General features: G+C 36.2%; 1 protein-coding gene across 14 annotated transcripts in view; it reads right to left on the bottom strand.

The window, feature by feature from the left end:
• Positions 1-21,634, bottom strand: part of Graf (GTPase regulator associated with FAK) — a 279,938-nt gene that overhangs the window by 33,887 nt on the left and 224,417 nt on the right. For 8 of the 14 annotated variants that reach the window (XM_068365407.1, XM_068365408.1, XM_068365412.1 and 5 more), the window contains 7 exons: positions 21,231-21,452; positions 20,733-20,838; positions 20,402-20,561; positions 19,676-19,873; positions 19,313-19,550; positions 17,129-17,311; positions 16,775-16,996 (listed from right to left, as the gene is read on the bottom strand). In XM_068365407.1, the coding sequence (XP_068221508.1) occupies positions 16,775-16,996; positions 17,129-17,311; positions 19,313-19,550; positions 19,676-19,873; positions 20,402-20,561; positions 20,733-20,838; positions 21,231-21,452 (1,329 nt within the window). The remainder of the gene's footprint in view (positions 1-16,774; positions 16,997-17,128; positions 17,312-19,312; positions 19,551-19,675; positions 19,874-20,401; positions 20,562-20,732; positions 20,839-21,230; positions 21,453-21,634) is intronic. The other 6 variants (XM_068365415.1, XM_068365417.1, XM_068365416.1 and 3 more) reach the window with 2 other exon arrangements.

Genomic DNA, 21,634 nt, shown 5'->3' with positions numbered 1-21,634 from the left:
AGAAAAACTATCCAGAGCTTTACGGGTTGGTCTGGATATAGGATGATTATAAAACACTGCCTGAAACAAATCCCGGTGCTGCAATATGTATGCGTGGTACCAAGCTCGTTCGGGACTGGACTCCCACGAGGGGAAACCAGATAGAGGAAGGGCCACATCACCCAGGCCCTTCAACAGAAGCATAATGACAGCAGGCATCCCTCCTTTTTCCAGAAATGAGAGGAGTGTCAAACTTGTTAGTTTTCTTCTCATCTATACATACAGTACATGATTAAGTTTTTTGCTTGGCCATAGACGGTTACATTTTTATTATTATTATTATTATTATTATTAATATTTGCCAAGCCACAACCCTAGTTGGAAAAGCAGGATGCCACAAGCCCAGGGGCCCCAACAGGGAAAATGGCCCAGTGAGGAAAAGAAACAAGGAAAAATAAAATATTTTAGGAACAGCAACAACATTAAAATAAATATTTCCTATATAAATTATAAAAGCTTTAATAAAGCAAGAGGAAGAGATATTGGATAGAATAGTGTGCTCTAGTGTGCCATCAAGCAAGAGAACTCTAACCCAAGACAGTGAAAGACCATGGTAAAGAGGCTATGGCACTACTTATGACTAGAGAACAATGGTTTGATTTTGGAGTGTCCTCCTAGAAGAGCTGCTGACCATAGCTAAAGAGTCTCTTCTACCCTTACCAAGAGGAAAGTAGCCACTGAACAATTACAGTGCAGTAGTTAACCCCTTGGGTGAAGAGGAATTGTTTGGTAATCTCAGTGTTGTAGGGTGTATGAGGACAGAGGAGAATCTGTAAAGAATAGGCCAGACTATTCGGTGTATGTGTAGGCAAAGGGAAAGTGAACCATAACCAGAGAGAAGGATCCAATGTAGTACTGTCTAGCCAGTCAAAGGACCCAATAACTCTCTAGCAGTAGTATTTCAACGGGTGTATGAGTCTACTAAGTTATTGAAGTGGCATTAGTCCTCCGAGACCACACTGATCTCAAAGAATTATTTTTGGGGAGATGGTGTGTGATCTCAAGGCCCCTTTATCCTGCCAAGTCTCATGCAAGGGTGTGGGACAATTAAGTATGAAAGACAGCAGCCGGGTGCAATTTAGTGCACAGGTAGCATTGTCTCCAGCAGCAGTGATGCTTCTCGGTGAAGACATGTATTTAATAGCCAGACTTTCAGAATTGGAGGTGCTATGCCAAGTTCAATAGCACCTGAACTTGAGGGTCTCCCTTATACATACTGAATCCATGTTTTGCACATTGAAACACTGCCCCCTAGAGCAGAAGAAAGAAAATATCTTTGGTAATTAGGTCATATTGGATCCCCTGTTCTAGCTTTTCACATGAGATCACACAGCACCTCCCCAAAAATTTTATTTTCCTCCATGAACAATCAAATATTTCTCGAATACAAAAACTGTATTTTGCATAAGCTTAAAATTGTTGGTTTCTGTTATCATATTGGTACACCATACAAATTAAAGTAAAACACAATCACAAAAAATTCTCTCGTCCAGTACAGATTCTTTTTGCTTTTCATTATAGGTACTGTTTATTAATATGAGTTTCAAGTGAGTAAGGGAATTTTAGTAATAAAATTTATCATTTCTATACCCATCCGATGTTCATAGCCCTTCTCTCTTGAAGCTTTATTCTATACCAATGTTTACCTCAACACTAAAAAGCTCCAATTTTCTTTCCTTTTTAATAGGCTAAGGCATCTATTAAAGTATTGAAACAGTGGCGAAGTTAATAACAATAACCTTAGAGTACTTATGCTGAAGATCCTTTGTTTTTTCAGTCTCAAAGCCAAAACTAAATCATTATCCCCTTGACATCACTAGTCAATGGAGAGGAGAATGTAAAAATAATAAATTATACTGTATTATTAAAATTGTAAATGACAAGGATTGTCCCACCAAAGCTGAGGTTGAAGCTGGTTCTGTAACACTGGAATACAAAATTTTCCTAAGGAAATAAGACAACTTAGACTTGGTAGAGGTCGAATAAGGATCTCACATCATCAGGTCCCTGTGAATCAGTGACATGGGAAGTCTCAGTGGGCTCGGGGGAGTCAAGTCACGCCATCTTCAAAGGAGATGCCCAATCCCGAGACCGTAGTCTCTTGTAGAAGCGCCCAATTATTCTTTACCTTGGAAGTGACGTCTTTCTTAAAGCTAACTTTCGTTACCCTTTAAAATGGAAAGAGGTGAGAGGTCACAGGACCTTTGGCAGGATTAGGTTCCATCTCTCCTGGGGACTCACGGTCCTTAAAAGATCGTGGTGATGGTTCTTCTGTTTATTTTGATGGCGATACTTCTTGGATTGAGTTTGACACTTTCCAATACATGATCTCTAGATCTCTATCGAAGAAAGCCTATATTCACCTGTAAACCTCAGGAGCTTTAGTCTAGGATCCTCAGGCTGTAGCTGCCCTTTCTTGACTTGTAAAGGAACAATTCATAACTCTGAAGGGCATTTTACCATTTTAGGGCGTGACACCTCTTTATAGACCTTAATGGGAACAGCCAGTAACTCTTGACAAGTTTTTGAGTTGATGCTCCTTCTTGTGGTATATCACAACCCTCAGAAAAGAAGGGAAAGGAACCGATTATTCTCTCAATAGAGTCGTTTTCTTCTTAGTTTTCTTTTCATAGACAGCTTCAAAAGGCGTATCCTCCAAATGTCTCCTCTTCTTAGTGTGGACTATTCCGAGGTGGCTGCTCCTGTGGTGAAAATTAGACAAAGTTGAACGGTGCATGCTCCTGAGGATCTCGTTCTCGCAGCTGAGGGTTGCATACCTGTGATTGAGGGCCCCCACTCATGGCAGAGGGTTATACACTATTGCCAAGCCTCTTGGTCGCACTTTGATCGATCTTGTGAACCTGTAGACTTCACACACAGTTGAAGCCTCTTTTCTCTGAGTTTCATGCTTTCTGTGTTGATGGTGCTCATTAAACCTTACACACTTCTAGCCGATGTGGGATAAGGTCTTTCGGGACCGAAGTTCAAAGAGATACAAGAGTGCACTTCACTGATTTAGCCAAAGCAAGAAGATTAACTGGGCTATAGCCAGAGAATAGCCAGAGAAACTGCTTCCCTCATTCCCAGAGAAATATGTAAAGAACTCGGAGACAAAGTCCTTGGCATGGGAATCAATGCTCATGAGCAGCAATGAGGGCGATGGTATAACAGAACGCTTCCATGGTGCAACAGGGCACTTCTCATCTGATATTCAGAGAGCTTCAGCATGAGCAAGCTCAACAGCCGGGATATCCAAAACTGGACACTAAGAGATCATCTTTAAATGTAGGTCTCCCTGTTTCTCTGGGGGAAACAGGGGAGTTTACTGCCTTGGACAATTACCCTCAAGTACAAATGTCGCCAGTCTTTTGTTTGCCCTTCAAAGAGTTAACCAAAGAAGAGCTGCAGTGGCAAGTTTCTGTAGTCAGAAGTCGGGATCTTGCTGTCAAAACCGAGGGAGAAAAATCACGCTTCTTCCAAAAGGGTAATGCCGCACCCAATCCTCTGACCTCGTGAGCACGAGCCTGTGCCAGTTCTTCTAGCTCACTTGCTGCTTTGGTTCGTGCTATGTTAATCATCTTGCAAAGTCAGATGGAGATGCTATTTTTGGAGATCTTTTTAAGCCTGCCAGATCAGATGAAGAGGTTCTGTCATTGTCTGAAGGGTTGAGTTTATTTCAGGTGACACATTCTTATGTCCTCACAGGGCAAAGAAGTACAAATTCCAGATTGTCAATTTTTTAGTTGCTTCCTTAAATGAGGAGATGGCAAAAAATGCTAACCTAGTATTGTTTACAGCTGGATTCTGAATTTGCTGAACTTTGAAACGGAGAGCAAAACCTTTCTCCATCCTTCAGAATAACTAAGTAGATATGATAAGCTGTGCAGCTCTTGCACTCTGTTCGTTGAAGCCCTAGCTAATAAGAAGACCGTCCTTGTCGGACATCTACATGAAAGTTTGTGGGTCCTCTTCAGGGACCTTACAAATATGATCAAAACTGCTCAAATTATTTTATGAGCATTGCTAATTCCCCGGTTTACTCCTGTCTAAAAACTTGGCTCAAGGATGCACGATAGCCTTTTACCGCTGAAATTGAGAGAAGCTTCTCTCTAAGTAGAAAAATATGGGAGTCTGCAATCGATTAAATAGAGGCTCTAAAACGAAAAGTACCTCTTCTACAGCATCAATCACAGAAGATGGCCCATTTTGCCTGGTAGACAGTTGTGGAGGATTTTGAAGGTATCTAAACATCTACTTTTGCTCAGAGATGCTGGATAGCCCCCACTTGTTTAGTGACATTGATGTCACTTGAATTGTGGTGCCTCCGCAGTTTGTTTGTTTATAATAGCTTGTCTCTATGCAGGAGCTCTTACTATAAGGGGACCGTCCCCCATGGTGTTTTGACATACAAACTTTCAGAAATCGAAAATAGTTTTATTGCTTCTATGTATGCGTAAACATATCGTACATGCTCTCCAGGAGTTTCAGCCAATTATTTTTACAAATAACTAAGATATAGCGTCTTTCAATGATGACGTCATCCTTACTGTGTCGTCTGCATGACTGAGTTTGATAGAATTGTCTTTGTGGGTTTATTTTTTAATATACTGTATAGCAATTTTTTCACTTATGTTTCGAAATCCTATACTTCTGGCAGAATTGGAAGGCATTGGTAGAGGGTAGGTGAATGAAAACTACCAGCTACGAGAACAGCTGCCAGAGTTTCCAAAGACGTATAGAAGTTATTATGCGTGTGTTTGTTTACTTGAAGTTTGTATGTACATTTTGTTTTCACAACGTCTTCAGGGGACTTTATAGCAAGGCCAAAGTTACCTAAGGTCATAGAAAGAACAAAAATTAAGCAGAGAGCAGGAAAAAAGAACCAAGAAGAGAGGGAAACAGGAATAAGAGCACAAAGCTGAAACTTGCTAACTAAAACACTGGCAACAATGAGATCGCTGACAACTCATGGTATAGCAATAGTAAACTGAGGGTTTAAATACCTCGTTTAGGGTGCGTTTATGTAGGAATAAACCGTAAAAGTTTTCATAATAATGTTATCTTGATTTCTTTAAGAAAAGAAGAGAAAATTTGTTGCAAATCATTGGGAGCTCATAACTCAAAAACATACTTATTCACACTTAGGTACATTTTTCTCACTTATTTATTGTTTTATATTAGAAAGAAAGATATCATTGAAAAGAGGAATAAAAATTCCACAATTTTGGAGACAGAATTTTTATTTTATTTTTACTTTCTTTTTCACGATTATTTTGCGTCTAGACGAGGGAAAAAAATAAAAATTCATAAAAAAAAATAAAATAATTTCTCACCTATTTATTGTTTGATATTAGAGAGAATGATATCATTGAAAAGAGGAATAAAAATTCCACAATTTTGTGAGACAGAAATTTGATTTTATTTTTACTTTCTTTTTGACGATTATTTTGCATCTAGACGAGGGATAAAAATAAAAATTCGTAAAAAAAAAAAAGAAAGAAAATCAAAATTCCGTCTTAACAGAATTGTTCAGTTTATAAAGTAGTTTTTATGGTATAAGATTTACAATTGGTGTTGTATTAGTGGGGGAAAATGTACCATAATTTTTTTTAAATGATGATTTTTGCTAATAAATCAAAGAGGTTTTGATCAAATGACTTGAAATTTTTATATGATCAAGGTATCATATATGTCTAAAAACATATGGAAATTATGTATTTTGGATCATTAGAAAAAATAATGGTGGACATGACTGACGGTCCCCTTAAGGGGACCGTCCGCCATTTTTTTTCTAATGATCAAAATGACACCATTTCTATATATTTTTAGACATACAGTACATAATACAGTACCTTCATAATATAAAAATTTCAAATAATTTGATCAAAAACTTTTGGATTTATTAGCAAAAATCATGATTTAAAAAAAAAAATCAATTACAATTCTGGTAGACGGATTTGTGATTTTCCTTTCTGTTTTTTTTTTTTTTATGAATTTTTATTTTTTTCCGTCTGAACGGAAAATAATCGTGAAAATAATGTAAAATGAAAAAAAAAAAATTTTGACAGAGAATTGTGGGATTTTTATTCTTCTTTTCAATATCTTTCTCTCTATTGTCGAACAACAAATAAGTGAGAAAAAATGTACCTAAGTGTGAATAAGTATGTTTTTGAGTTATGAGCTCCCAAAGATTTGCAACAAATTTTCACTTCTTTTCTTAAAGAAATCAAGATAATATTATTATGATAACTTTTATTGTTTATTCCTACATTAAAGCACCCTAAACGAGGTATTTGAACCCTCAGTTTACAATTCCTATGTTACGAGTTGCCAGCGATCTCTCATTGTTGCCAGTGTTTTAGTTAGCAGGTTTCAGCTTTGTACTCTTATTCATGTTTCCCTCTTTCTTGGTTCTTTTTTCTTTTTCTCCACTTACTTTTTGTTCTTTCTATCACCTTATGTAACATTGGCATTGCTATAAAGTTCCAGAGGACGTTGTGAAAGCACAATCTACATACTGTACGAACTTCAAGTAAATAAACACATGCATTATAATTTCTATATGTCTTTGGAAACTTTGCTGATGTTCTTGTAGCTGGTAGTTTTCATTTACCTACCCTCTACCAATGCCTTTCATTTCTACCAGAAGCACGAGATTTCGAAACATGAGAGAGAGAGAGAGAGAGAGAGAGAGAGAGAGAGAGAGAGAGAGAGAGAGAGAGAGAGAGAGAGAGAGATCATGAATTTAATTTTGGAGTGATAGCATTTGGTTCATATAGATGGCAGTTCAAATTGAGAGAGAGAGAGAGAGAGAGAGAGAGAGAGAGAGATCAACTATTATTTGATTCTATGAGAGTTGAACATTGTTATTATAGTATTTGTATAAATGGCAGTTTTAAATAATTTGAGAGAGAGAGAGAGAGAGAGAGAGAGAGAGAGAGAGAGAGAGAGAGAGAGAGAGAGAGAGAGAGAGAGAGATCAACTATTATTTGATTCTATGAGAGTTGAACATTGTTATTATAGTATTTGTATAAATGGCAGTTTTAAATAATTTGAGAGAGAGAGAGAGAGAGAGAGAGAGAGAGAGAGAGAGAGAGAGAGAGAGAGAGAGAGAGAGAGAGAGAGAGAGAGAGAGAGAGAGAGAGAGAGAACTACAAGTCTGTCAAACTCAGTCATGCAGACGACGCAGTAAGGATGACGTCATCAATTAAAGACCGCTATATCTTCATTATTTGGAAAAATGATTGACTATTTGTTCTTTTTATGACCTTAAGTAACATTGGCCTTGCTATAAAGTTCCCGAGGACGTTGTGAAAACACAATGTACATACGAACTTCGAGTAAACAAACGCATGCATTATAACTTCTATACATCTTTGGAAACTTTGGCTTCTGTTCTCGTAGGAGTAGATTTCGTTCAACTATGCTCTATCAATGCCTTCCATTTCTGCCAGACGTACGATATCTCGAAACAAGTGAAAAATTGCTATAAATATGCAAAAATAACACAAAGACAATTTTGTCAAACTCAGTCATGCAGACAACACAGTAAGGATGACGTCATCATTTAAAGACCGCTATATCTTCATTATTTGTAAAAATAATTGGCTGAAACTTCTGGGGAGTATGTACGATATGTTTACGCATACATAGAAGCAATAAAACGATTTTTGATTTCTGAAAGTTGTTATGTCAAAACACCATGGTGGGCAGTCCCCTTAAGTCATAGCCACCAAGCTTTCGCAGGTAGGGCTGGCCAAGCAAGTTGGAACAAATGGGATAACACTCTTGGAATCTTGATCAGAAGCCTTAGAAAGTCAGGATACCATCTTGAAGTTCAAGGTAGATGGAATCCTGTTTACCACCCGTCAAATCAGGAAAAGTTATGTAAAAGCAAAATTGGTGAGGCCCTTCCATAGATACTGAAATGTGACCTCTAATGCCACTCCCTGATCCAGAACTGGTGAACAGCAGATCGGGAGCTTCTTATTGAATCTAGTCACGATGAGGTCGACCATTAGGGAACCGCATCACTCTGATCCAATCACTTGCCACGGAAAACTTAATGTGTCACCGATAGGTCAACTGCCAACTGCGTTGTCCAGTGTCCATCCGTGAGCTTACATTGCTAACTTGCAAGGTGCTGTGAAACACTACCTCCTTGCTTGTTGATGTACTGTATGCCACTATTATAGTGTTGTCGATCATCAACTCTACTCAATGACCTATCAGGTCCTGATGGAATGACAACAGCGCCAAAAGTGCTGCCTTCAGTTCCAGAAAGTTGCCATGCATGCTTTTCTTCTCTTGAGACCTGTGACAAATTTGTCCCTTAAATAAGTGCCAAACATTCTTTGTCACGTCCAAAAAAAAGAAGTAGCTCTGGAGGAGTCCCCTTCAAGATATTCTTGTTTCTCAGCCATCAATGTAGATTGGACCCCGCTTCCTGTTTTATGGGAATTCACTGATGGGATGGGTAGCTGATTGGTGATCAGTCTCTTCAGACACCACTGAAGTGACTGCTGATGCAGATGGCTGTGTGGGACGAGTTTCTCTAATGTTGACATATATCCCAGTAACTTTCCAATAGCGTGCTGGTAGATGTCGATGGTGTAGAAAAGAGCACAAACCCCTTTGGATTCTTTTGATCTGATCCAGATTTATCACAATCCCCAGATCGTGACAACAGGAGAGAAGTTTGTCCTGATGTTAAAGGAGTTGACTCAGGGAGGATGATAGGATCAGCTAGTCATCTAAGTACATCAGGAGCTGGATCCCATTAGCATATGCCTAGGCAGATATGATTGTGAATACTCAAGGGAATTTTGGGAGGACTTGGGGGGCAGTTGACAGTCCGAAGCATAGTATTTTGAATTGGCAGACCTTTCACTCTGGGATAAAGCAGAGGAATTTTCTTGACGAGTGATGGATCAGGCCTCTGCACATACTGTATGAGTCTCTCAGGTCCAGAGTGAGCATAAAATTGTTCTTCCAGATGGGCGTTTCCATCTTCAATGAAATTTTTAGTAAAAACTTGTTCAAGACAAAGAGGTCTCCAGAACCCAGTCAACTTTTCTACAAGGAATAGTAAATTGTAGATACTTTGAGACCCATCTAGGAACACTTATATTGTGCCCTTTTCCATTATCTTTTGTACTTCAGCCGGAAGAATCAGGTTTTTTTGTGAGTTCGGTTGGTACAACAACGTCACCATTGGACTCTGAAGGAGAGGATGACGACAGCCAGTAAATGGGAGACAGTATCCGTCTCAAAGGACCTGTACCATCCAATCCTATGCCCTAAGGTACTGCATCTTGGCCACTAGCTTCCTAGGCACTCCCCCCCCCCACTCATTAAGTAGAGGATGAGTGCGTGTCATTGTGTCATACCACATCCACACATATGAAGTTTCAGGGACTGGTGAATATTCATTGATTGGTGAACGCAAGCAAGTACTAACCGGAAAATGTACACCAACAGTCAAAAGAGTTCTTTTGGGAAACATTTCTTCTGTCTCTTCTTCATTTGCACAAAAAGTGGCCTATTGAGAAAGTCATTTAAGATTTTTGGTGATCAATCTATTCTGAAGAAGTGCTTTAATTTTTTCATTCTGCTTTGTTTTGAGTATTGTTCTCCGGTTCATAGTTAGTTACTGAATCTCATCTTAATTTATTGGACAGGAACTTATGGTCTATCAAAATATCTTATACCTGATCTAGATATTAATCTCTCGCGCTTAACTTCAATTAGTTCATTATGCATGTTGCATAAGATTTTTCATAATTCTGACCATTCTTTACATTCAGATCTTCCCAGACAGTACCATCCTGTTCGTATTACTAGGTATGCAGTTAATTCTATTAGTCAGCCTTCTCCATCATGAGGCTCAATACTACCCAGTATTCTAGAAGTTTCATTTCAGTTGTGACCAAATTGTCAAATTATCTTCCTACTCGGGTAATTGAATCGGTGGAATTTCAAAAGTTAAAACTTGCAGTGAATGTTATTATGTTGAATCTTACTTGGCCACCTTCTTTCTCCTCCCACTGGGAAGACAACCATTGCTTCCTCCTGCTTTACTCCTCCCACTAGGAAGACAACCATTCCTTACATTCTTCATAGGGAGATGACTGTAACAAGATCACACGATTACTCGTGGTTTCTCCATATCACTAGCACATAGCAATGAAACAGTCTGACAGTAGGAAGAGAAAATTTAATGTCAAGTTTGGAATACTGAGACTACAGTATACCTGTACAACTACGCAGCTGAAGTCAAAGTGGCTGCTCAGTAAGCCCCAGCATGGGAGACGGGGCTTCCTGCTAGTAACTCGACACCTAATTATAAATTTTAACAGCAGTTTCCAGCCTTGTACAGGAACAAATTGAAATCAAATAAATGTACATACCACAGAATGATGAAATTAAACTTTATAATGTACAGTAGTAACTTCCTGTATAATGATTATATTATTCATGACACCTTTAAAATGCTCTCCATCCCCTCCACATTTAGGTTGGAAAACAGTCAATCATTAACTCAAATATGAATTTAAGAGCAATTGCCATACTTGAATTTGAAAATCCTTATGGTTAATAACCTTGCTCAAAGTTGATGAAGCTCATTAAAGGCATCTACAAGCAAGTGTTCAGTAGTCTTCAAAGAGGCCTTCTGTCACCTGCTTTCTTTATACATGACATGAAGGTAAAGACATTCTTCAAAGAAATATGTCTGGGAGAATAACCTAAACAGATAAGATGAATAATTTAAGTACTAAATCATTACTTAGCAGAGTAAAATCCAAAAGATTTGCTCTGAGACACTCATTAAAAAAATTTTATATTTTTCCATAGTATTTACTTTTCTCTGGAAAATTTATTTTCTATTTTAGAGAAACACAAGCAACTGAAGTGACATTAATTGTACTTTTTGGCATAAATAATATTTTAAGTCAGTTGTATGCCACTTATAAGATGACAAATTATTCTGAGACTTATCTATGTACTAAAACTGTAAATTTAGTCTATTGTTAAATATTTACATTATTCCTGACCTATTGAAATTAGATTTTAACAGTTTCTGTCAAATTTCAAGAATCTAAAAACATTTGGTTACATAGTTGGGATAAAAAGAAAACATTAAAAGTTGAACAGAACAGAATTGACACTCAAAGACGTAACTTTGAAGTCAATATCACTTAAATGAGATTCTAAAATAAAAAAATTAGACAGCAGTATCAGAGCAAAATCTTTGAAAATGCCAAGGAAAGAAAGTCCTAATTACACCCTCCAATGAAAAAAAAAACACGACGGTGGTAGCTCAGGCAAATCTCCAATTCTTTCATACAGTTCCCTCTCCTCACACTACAGACAGCTTGATACTTATGGTATGGTATCCGTAGCTTTGGTTTAAATGTTCTGATAACAATATATCCCAGGTCTTTAAAGCTTATGCAAAATAAGGATTTGTATTAGCACAGAAACAAATACAGTAATTAACCATTCCACTAAATGGAAAAAATGGGTTCTTGCCAAAACAATAAAATATCCAGAAAACAGAAATAATCGATATAATCTGTGTGCAACAATTAAACTTCTAAAAAGGCACACATATTAAAAGCAATATACAAAACCAAAGCTGCAAGATGGTTTGCTAGAAACTCATGCTTTTGAAAATGCATTCATAAATACTTTTTAAAACTTTTATACAACTAAAAACTAATTTTTTCATACAACCCATCAATCATATAAATGCTTAATATTCATGTCAGATTACAATATTCCCTGGTTCCACAATCTTTTGTCTGCCAGAAAGACAAATGTAATCAACTGACCTAATCAGCCACCATCTGAAACCAATTCTTTGTTTAACATGAGACAGTAAGTGAAGGAATGTGACGTGGACCCTCATTGCATGATTAATGGGAGTTTGACAAAAGAGGTTCCATAAATCTTTATTTCATTTTCAGCAACTTGGCAGATTTGCTCCTTCCTGACAAGCTTTGTAATAATCAAAACACAATTTTCCTCTGCTCAAAGAAAAGATTTCTAATGCTAGTCAGCAAGATGACTCAAGAGCGAGTCCCCAATCTCGACTCAAAAAGTCTACAGATACAGGACTTCAAGAGAAGAACTAGTGAGTGCCCTTTCATCAAAAGATAACTGGGGCCCACTCGTCATTTCAGATCCATCAGAACTTTGTACAAGACTGGGTAGATATCTATCATCACTGTTGAATATGACCTTGTGAGTTGGAGCAGAGGTAACCTCTTGCTACCCATGACTTTGAAAGTTGAACCTGTAGTAACATCTACTTGAATAGAATGCATAAAACCAAGAGTGGCTGGAGATCTGGGCAACTTCATGATCAAGGATGGCAATTTTCGGATAATGTACTCCATCAGAGAAATCAATTCCTCATTCACATCAATCCTCATGGTCAGATTAGTCTAGTCTACAATATCCAGCTTATGCAAGTAAGTAAGCAGTCCAAGGTACTGACAACCTTGAATAGTGATGCTATTACCACTATTTAAAACAAGTTTTTAGATATTTCCTCAGCCATATAATGATCCAGTGTATCCCAGCTACCACTATGGCCATGGTTTTGCAAGACTTACGGGCTGCTGAAATGTTAAAACCAACCATCCAAAATTAACACTATTTACAAGACAAATTGAAAATACTACTTGTAACTTGAATGCTGATTCTCATGTCCCAATTCATCTGATTTTATCAGGTCATGCAAAGATAGAAAGCCATACTTCCTAATGGACAAATGCACAGATTCCACTATTTCAATCTTGAAAGGGATTCTCTTCATTGTCTAAAGTCAAGAGCTATTCAGAATTGCAACAGAGAATCAAATGATTTACTGGTTTCAATGAAAGTTTTGCCCTTATCTCCTGACATGATCAGTAAATCTTCTTGAGACACAATCACCCTGGCAAAAGAGCTGACAGTTGGGAAATATCTATCTCACTTCCTATTATCTCCACTACAGGGAAACTTTGTCAAGGAATGTTTTCATTTCCCGGGTTCAATGGATGACTATGGTCTCCAAGCTGATCTTGACCTATTGAGGTAGAGATAGGATTTTTCCAATACCATCAAATTCTAAAGCTGGAAAAATTGTAGCATGGTTGATTAGAAGCGAAGTAATCAAGTTTACAGATACAGGAGAAGGCAAGGTTGAACTTGCATTCCTGTTAAAAAATATATGGTGAATATGCACTCAAGTTAACAAGTACATTGGCATGGAAATGTGTGCAACAGATATAAACCAGAGCATGATATCCCAACTGGGAGTGTCTAAACCGTTAACATGACGGTAAGTAAAAAAAGGCTACAAAGAAGGCAAGGCTCAATGTTGATCCTGCATGGAACATTAAATTCATATCTAGAAATACTGAGGCAGATCAAGTAAAATGAAAAAGATGAGAACAAAAATAACCTACTTCAAGTAAGGAAGGGGTATTGACAGGAAAAATGTGGTTTTGGGGTGGTGTTGTGTAGTTCCCAAGGAGTTTCTTTCTTGTAAAGGTTAGTACAAGGGAATTCAATATGACATGATATACCAAATAAAAAATATTTTCCCTGCCCTAGGTCCAGCGTACCAAAGTACAAGGCACAGACTTAGTAAGTACAAGGGAAACTCACAGGTTCAGGCTTTATTGAACCCATCATATTGCTTATAGCATCCTGCTTTTCCAACTAGGGTTGTAGCTTATCAAGTAATAATAATAATAATAATGATATCTCCAATACTGAATTTGTCTATCTTTTGATACATCACCCATTGACAATAATGCTTGCCTAGGCATTTGTGTCTTTGGGAGTTAGGCTGATGCGTAGTTCCCAAGGGCTAATATCAGAACATAAACAAGGTAGACTCAAGCACTACAAAGGTCAAAGTCACTTCTAACCAATCGAACGCCAAATTCAAGCTTACATATGTACTGTAAAAGGAAAAGACCAACAAGTTGCCCCAATCACCTCAAGAGAGGAACTCTCTAGAGAGGATAAGTTTGATGACTATTATGGTACCCTTGCTAATAACAGAGATCACTTCAATTAGGCTGTAAAGCTGAGATAGAGAAATTCCCACCTCAAGAGGCTTTACATTCTTAGCCAATAAGAGAAGACCGAGAGTCAGCATCAGGAGACTGCCAGGAGTAAGAGTGAAGAGGTCCTGTTCTCTGCAGAATGCTGCAAATTCACTGACTCTGGCTCCAGAGAATAAGGCTATTAAACTACAACCTTCTGAAGTAGCCCTTTTAAAATAATAAGGAAATTATTTGATTTGGCCAAAATTGAAGCACTATATCAAGTGACCCGGACACTGAGGGAGTTTTACCAACAGTTATTACATACCAAAGAATCAAGTAATTTTGTGAAATATGTCCAAATCCAATCCAATTTTAAAGAGGTGAACTAGAAGGAAGGAGAGAAGTCCATGGGATCCTATCCTTAAGGAAGGCCATCCATGCCTTCCACAATGACTAGTTCAGTATTAATTAGTGGAAGAAGGCTTCTTGCACACCATCAGATATGGAGATCTCTTCTCTACAACAGTGAGAGAAAATCCAGACATGAAGGCTCTGGGTCAGAATTCAGATTCCTTACTTGCTTAAAGAACTATGCTGATTGAAGAGGATGTGACTTTGGCCTTAGACGCTGAAGGTGAGGAAACCACAGACTGCTTCAGCCATAGTCAAGCCACTGTCAATTAAGAGTGCAAGCAGTACAGTAGAACCTTCTTCAACAATGGAAAATGAAAAGATGGTTGCAAAGCAAGAAAAATACCCAGATGGGTCTTGTGTTCAATGTTAGAACACCAATAATGCACTGTAAAGAAGCTATCACTGTGGAAAAACTAAATAAAAATCAAGATGAAAAAGGTAAACTCTCACATCCACAATACGAGAGAAACCAATAATTATAGTGTAATCGACAACGAACACTAACTAATAACTTCATATTTCTTGCTAAATCTTCCTGGAGGAAGAAAGTATATATTGTTTGAGAAATTGAATTAAACGTATCCTAAAGCCAAAATGCTGTACTGAAGATGACATCCTCTGAAGCAAGTAAACACCTGGGGAAGACTCTTAGAATTGGTAAACTACAATGGATCACAAAATGTATAGTCCAAGGAGTAGTACAAACTTATAAGTTCAGTAGTACTAGCATATTTGACTACCTTCTATCTGACAAACAAAAAAGTTTGCAGTTCCAGGAATATTCGGGCACATATATTAGGCATGTATCTTATTAATGGGGTTGGTTTAAAAAAAGCAGTAGGGTATATTACATGAATATACAATAACTGCGTTAGTAATAAAATACAGAAAAAATCCTATAGGACCTCCATATTTTCCTAAGAATTTTTTGCTATGAAATAATAAATTTAATCTAAAATCATCTCGAGCAAACCAAAGTACAGTATATTTTAGATTATTCCCAAGCAGTTACTTCCACTTTTGATCTCACTTAACTCCATCTCATCTAAGGAGGAAATTTCAATTTTCTCCACATTTACAGGGGGAAGAAATAGTATAAATAGAATTTTACTTAAATAATATTTGCTAAATACATTTATGAATTTTTATATTAATAGTGTTGAATCTTGTTTATTACATCTAAAATTTCAATATCATGAACAGTCAGCAAGCTTTTGGAGTCATGAATCTAATTTTATATATATATACTTTTAAATAGCAATTTCAGTCCTAAGTTTAAAACATTAATATAATCATATATCTGTCTATACTTTTAAGTAGCAATTTCACTTCTAAGTTTAAAACATTAATAAATTTAAATCTTTTTTAATATGCAAAATACCAAATGACTTACAAGAACTCCTACTTGGGAATTTAAAAAGAAAACAGAAGAAACATTTAACGAAAGGTACAGCAAATGTACTAATAAATATTTTTTCTAATAGATTTAGTTTCTGGTAAACTTTAACATACGATATACACTACTATTACATTAAACTAATTCATATCAGATACAGGGACATGGTGTCTACGACATGAGAATCAAGATCTTAAATGGTTTCGAAGGATACCATAAAAAAAAGATATTCAATATATTAATTATCATCGATATTATACTGAAGAAATATGAAGGCTGTACATTCAACATATTTTATGAATATACTGTACAACACAAAACTTGTACTGCTATTAAATTTGAACAAAGTACTGTACTTCATGCATAAAGAAAATGTACAATACTATACTTTAAATGGCAGACCATATACTAATTGAAAGGATGCAATCAAGACCATTGTATTTTTATTAAATTTACAGTAAATGCATCAGAACAAATTTAAAGGTCATGCTATGAACTATTAAGGAAAACAATTTTCATCAAGACTGTCTTATTGCTTTTGGTAAGAATTACATTTGGGAATGCTAAAGACTTGGTAAGAATAAAACAGGAAGGAACAGGTTCATGCAAAGGAAAAGAAACCATTTAACATCATAACAATGAAAAGACCTTCATCTTAAAGTAAAATACTCTGCAAGAAGAGGCACAGGAAATGAAAAGCTTTCTCGTGTCACATGTACACCAAATGTAAAAAATGCAAATGTGGAGGACTAACTGACCAAAAAGCTACTGTAGGGGAAAAATAACGGAATGGGTAAACCAAGAATCAGGCAAATTAAGAAAACAGAAATGGAGGGAAGATGGAGGTATAAGTGCGAGCAAAAGCGGCGTGACATACTGCTGTTGTTATATGAATAATAATTTGATTGCTGCACACGGACGTCTCGAAGAGGACCATTAGCACCCATTTGGTGGGGTGCCATAACATGGGCAGGAAACCTCTTACTTGTCTGTGGGGAAGATGACAGAGAGTTGGATGGTGGCTGTGTGAGCTCTCTTGATGATCTTGAAGATAAAGACTCACTTGAGCTGCTAGTGCTCTGAACACCATCATTACGGTCTGAAAAGATTACACATTAATAATAACAACACTGAAGTTAACTTAGAGATATTAAAAACTGTATAAGGAATAAAATGGATAACAAGCTTTGAGTCTTTCCTTGATTTAAATAATAATGTACTCATAACTCACCTGAGAGAGGATTGACAAAAGATAAAGCTCCACCTCCTCTTGCTTGACCATTTGTAGGTGCTGGAGGCCTGGCTGGTCGACTATTAGTTATACTTTCATAATAACCACTTAATCCAACAGAACCACCAACAACTGACGTTAAGGAGACAAGGGAACTATGAGAATTGTGCCCCGGGTTCAAACCTGAAATTTATAAAAAGGCATTAATTTTCATAAGAAAATCCAGAAACTGTCCAAAAAAATTTAACCTGAACCAGTGACAAGTTGAGATGGGTGCTATATCATTATCAAATAGTAGTTACTGGTACTTCTTTGCAAATTACATATTTATGTACTTCTTCCATGTTATTTAATGTACAGTATCCTTCCTCTTTTTTTTTCATCAAATTAAAAAGAAAATGTTAGTCATTTATGCACTACATCCTGTATTCTGATGCTTCTAAATAGTTACCTGTTGTAATGACAATTTATTCACTGCAACCTGATAACCAAACTGTATATTCCATTAATTCCATGCAAAAACAAATTTGTAGCACAATTTATTTTTATATCATAGTTACATTAAGTATTTTAACATTCTATATTTATCATAAACTGTAATAGATTGAAATTGGGTGCCAGTTATACTGTAATATTAATGTTCCTAATTTAACTAGAAGTTTATTATTTATTTGTAAAGTACAATGGATTTCATTAAATAATAAGGGCATTTTCTTTGAAGTTATGCACACAACATTGATTTTGAAAGTTGCCAACACTTACAAAGATCTAGGTTTATCAGATACAGTACAATAAAATTACATAGATCATAAAATAAATTCAGTATTGAAACACTTATGCCCATATTTGAAGTGGGTATAAAATGTATGCAGATACACCATACTGTATCCTGTTATAATGTGGATAGTCTTTGAAAAATGAATTATAAAAACTTTTAAAAATAAGTACAAAAGATAATATTGTAATTATAAAAGTTGAGGAGCGCCTTCCAATTCTAGGAATTCTGTTTTGATGCTGCTTTTGATTTTCTTCTGAGCAATTCCTCTATGTTTGTGTGAAGCCTAACTGTTTAAGAAATTTAAGGACTTTGTAAGAGCACTGGCAGTAAGGGATACATAAATCCTTAGAGACTGATCGTTGAACTAATGCCTGGTTTGTACAAACAAAATCAAAGAGCTCAGATCATATTATGAAGCTTATCATCATCAAAATTCGAAATAAAAACTTGTAAGGCTAGTTAAAGGCTGGTGTGGCATTCTAACTTTATGTCCTTTATGGTTCACTACCCTAATTTTCTCTGGAATTTACCATGAACTAAAAGCTAGTTTTTTCAGAGCAGCATCGATATGTCAAGCTTCAAGAACAGAGCAATATGAACATCAGAGGAGTTTCTTTGAAATAATACACACACATGATCACCAGCCAAATCCCCTCTCCACTCATGTGAGGCCTGTGCTAGCAAAGTACTGGCTGCTAATATCAGCAACTCACAGAAACAGTAAAGTCGTATGCCAGTGAAGATCTATCATGATTTATGTGAGGTTTGAACTTCTGACCCACAGAATGCAATTCACTGACAATACCGGTGAAATAACACATCCTTGGATAGTGTCATATGGTTTTAATCTATAACTAGACTTCCCAAACTATTCTTGATTTTCCATATATCTCTCAATTTAAATTTCCTGCAACCCAACTACAAGATCACTGCATTCTACTTGTTCAAGAGAAATTCCTTTGGTCATTGATTTAAAGAACTTCATAATTTAATATTCAATCAGCCTTGAACATGTCAGATCTAGCAAATCACATAAGGACCATGCAGAAGTCATGGTTCAAGGGTCAACTTGTTTGATCTGTCCTCCATACCACTTACTTTTCCAATGTAGCATTCTCTGCCTTTTAAAGTTTGCAGAATCACTTGGCTTATTCAAATTAATAAAAAATGTAAAATATGTTTATAATTTCATTTTGGGGGAAGATATGACAGCAATTGTAGTGGCAGATTAAAAATATTTTCGCACAAAGTTCTTCTATTCACATATAAATTTCTTTGAATTTTATTACTTCCATTTCTTTTCTCATCATGATGTTCACATTGGAATTGTTAATCACTATATTTGCAGTATTGTAAGCTACTGTATTTATTAATTAAAAGATAAAAAGACTGAGGATAGTTTTTACCTGAATTAAGACTAGATATCGACTGTGCATTGTTCCAGACATGAGTAGCAGAAGGTGGAGGGGGTACATTGGCATAAACACTAGATGTATGTGAACGTAGTCCTGTCGCTACACTAGATCCAGTTGTCTGCGTCTTCAGATTTGAAAGTGCATCAGATCGCTGCATATGTGAAGGAAGACCTGGAGCTCCAAAATGCACTGTTTGGGGTTCACTTGTAGTAAAGGAAGTCACAACCTTCTGAAAATCATATGTATGACATAAACATAGAGATACATCACAATTTCCCCCCTATTATGCAACATCATGAAATGTGGCCTGCTTGAAAATATTTTTGTCAACTAAATACCACTAGATCTCTATACCTGTAAAACTGGTGGATGTTTAGAATTTGATACAGGTGCAGTGGAGTTAGAGTTGTGATTGACAGAGTGGGAAGCGCTGCCTGTTTGATTGTGGAGTGGTGGAGGTGGTGAAGATTTGGGTGGTGTCTGTCTGTGTGGTCCTGATGTATCACCAATGCGGCCTACATCCACAACAGGCTCAGGAACATTGTTGAATATCTGTAGACAAAATTAGATATATATTAAAAATAAACAAATGTTAATCTTTTATTGCACATTAAAACATTGTTTGAGTCTACATTATATAAGACAATTGTGTAGTTTCTTTGAAATTAGGATAATCCACGAGATTATTTAACTTCATAATCTTCTACTCATAAAAAGCTTACTGGTTATGTGTCTGCATTATCTTTCATTTTAAATGTTTAGTCAGCTAATGGTTTGTAAGAGTACTTTTTTACCTTCATATACAAAATTTTATTTCCTAACACTATGCCCGACGAAAAATCACACTGTAGAATTGTCAACTAGGAATTGCTGCTGTGATAAGTTGTAAAATCCTTAGTTCTATTTTCACCAAAAATTTCCTAGAAGTATATGGTGTGTCTTACCCCTTGTAGCATGTTATGACATAGAAAATTCAGTACATATTTCACTAGAAATGTTATTTCACCTCTTTAGGCTGGGATTTCAAAACCAAAATGCAATCAGTATATACATTATTCTGCTGTAAAACATGAAACTCACCTTATCAAAATGTTCGATAAGTATTTCAACAACTATATTGCAGAACTTAATGTCCATTATGGCAGCCACTGTCTCCTCTTCTGGTCTAAGTAAAGTTGGTCCAAAGCATACCCCAAGATTACTCACTGTCATCAAGTTCTTCTCACTCTTATTAGAAACGCTGAAAAAAATATAAATCTAATTAAAACTATTCACATCCCATATTTTCTCTGTGAATATTTAAAACCAACTATGCATAAAAAATTTACAAATGTGTTTTTGTACAGAGCTAGGGGAAAAACAGAGCAAAATACTAATTAATCTGGTTGAAATAGGGAAAAATCCTACTTACTTGGCTAAGTGCTGGATTAGAATTTTAAGAACTAAAAAATTTGTCTTTGGCAGTTTGTGAGTTAAAACATGGATCTCATTCACTCGCTGAAAGAGCCGGTCTTGTTCTGAAAAATAGAAAATGTGATATATATTTTAGCAAAATTACAAATTTAAGGATATTTATGTACAGTATAGTAAAACAATATACTATATATACTATAAAATGATACCAACTTCCAATTCAAAGTATGTTCACAGCCTATATGTCCTTCATAGCATTACTATGTGAAAGTACAGTACTTGCTTCTAATTAAGCATAATGTACTGAATATATTTCATAACTCATAATGGAAATAACATCTTTCAAATTAGATAGCAAAGCAATTTCCTCATAGATGCTGTGATTAAAAAAATGTATTTTGCAAGGTTTGCAATCATGACAAATAAATTTGTTTTCAAAGAATAATTAAGTTGAATCCTAAAATAGTTAAAAAAAAATCAGAAAAGTAGTTCTCACTGGCAGCAGCAATGAAGGCACTGTGAAGCTTGTACGTCATGAGGGGCTCTGGAAGATTGCGGAAGTACTGCTTGATGGCAGATGTTATTGTCTTCACCTCCCACTCTGCTGGATCATCTAAAACTAACTTTTCAGCTTTTCGACGATCTAATCCCAAGGCAAGTAACTTGGTTACCTTACTCCCTACTCCTACTAATCGGTAAAGACCCTGATCTTCCAAACCTGTTGACAGATGATGAGTCAAGCCATAAAAATATGACAGAGTATCCTGGGACCAACAAGTTATAGTCTTTAAAACTCAAATTTAAATATATACCTAAAATATTATAATGTAACAGGTTATGCAACAAAAGATCTTGTCAATTTGCAATGATTGATGGTGGGACAACAAATTTTGACATCCT

Source organism: Palaemon carinicauda, chromosome 42 (genome assembly GCF_036898095.1).
Source record: "Palaemon carinicauda isolate YSFRI2023 chromosome 42, ASM3689809v2, whole genome shotgun sequence".
Lineage (NCBI taxonomy): Eukaryota > Metazoa > Arthropoda > Malacostraca > Decapoda > Palaemonidae > Palaemon > Palaemon carinicauda.
Note: the sequence above shows the minus strand (reverse complement) of the source record. Positions and strands in the feature narration are given on the sequence as shown.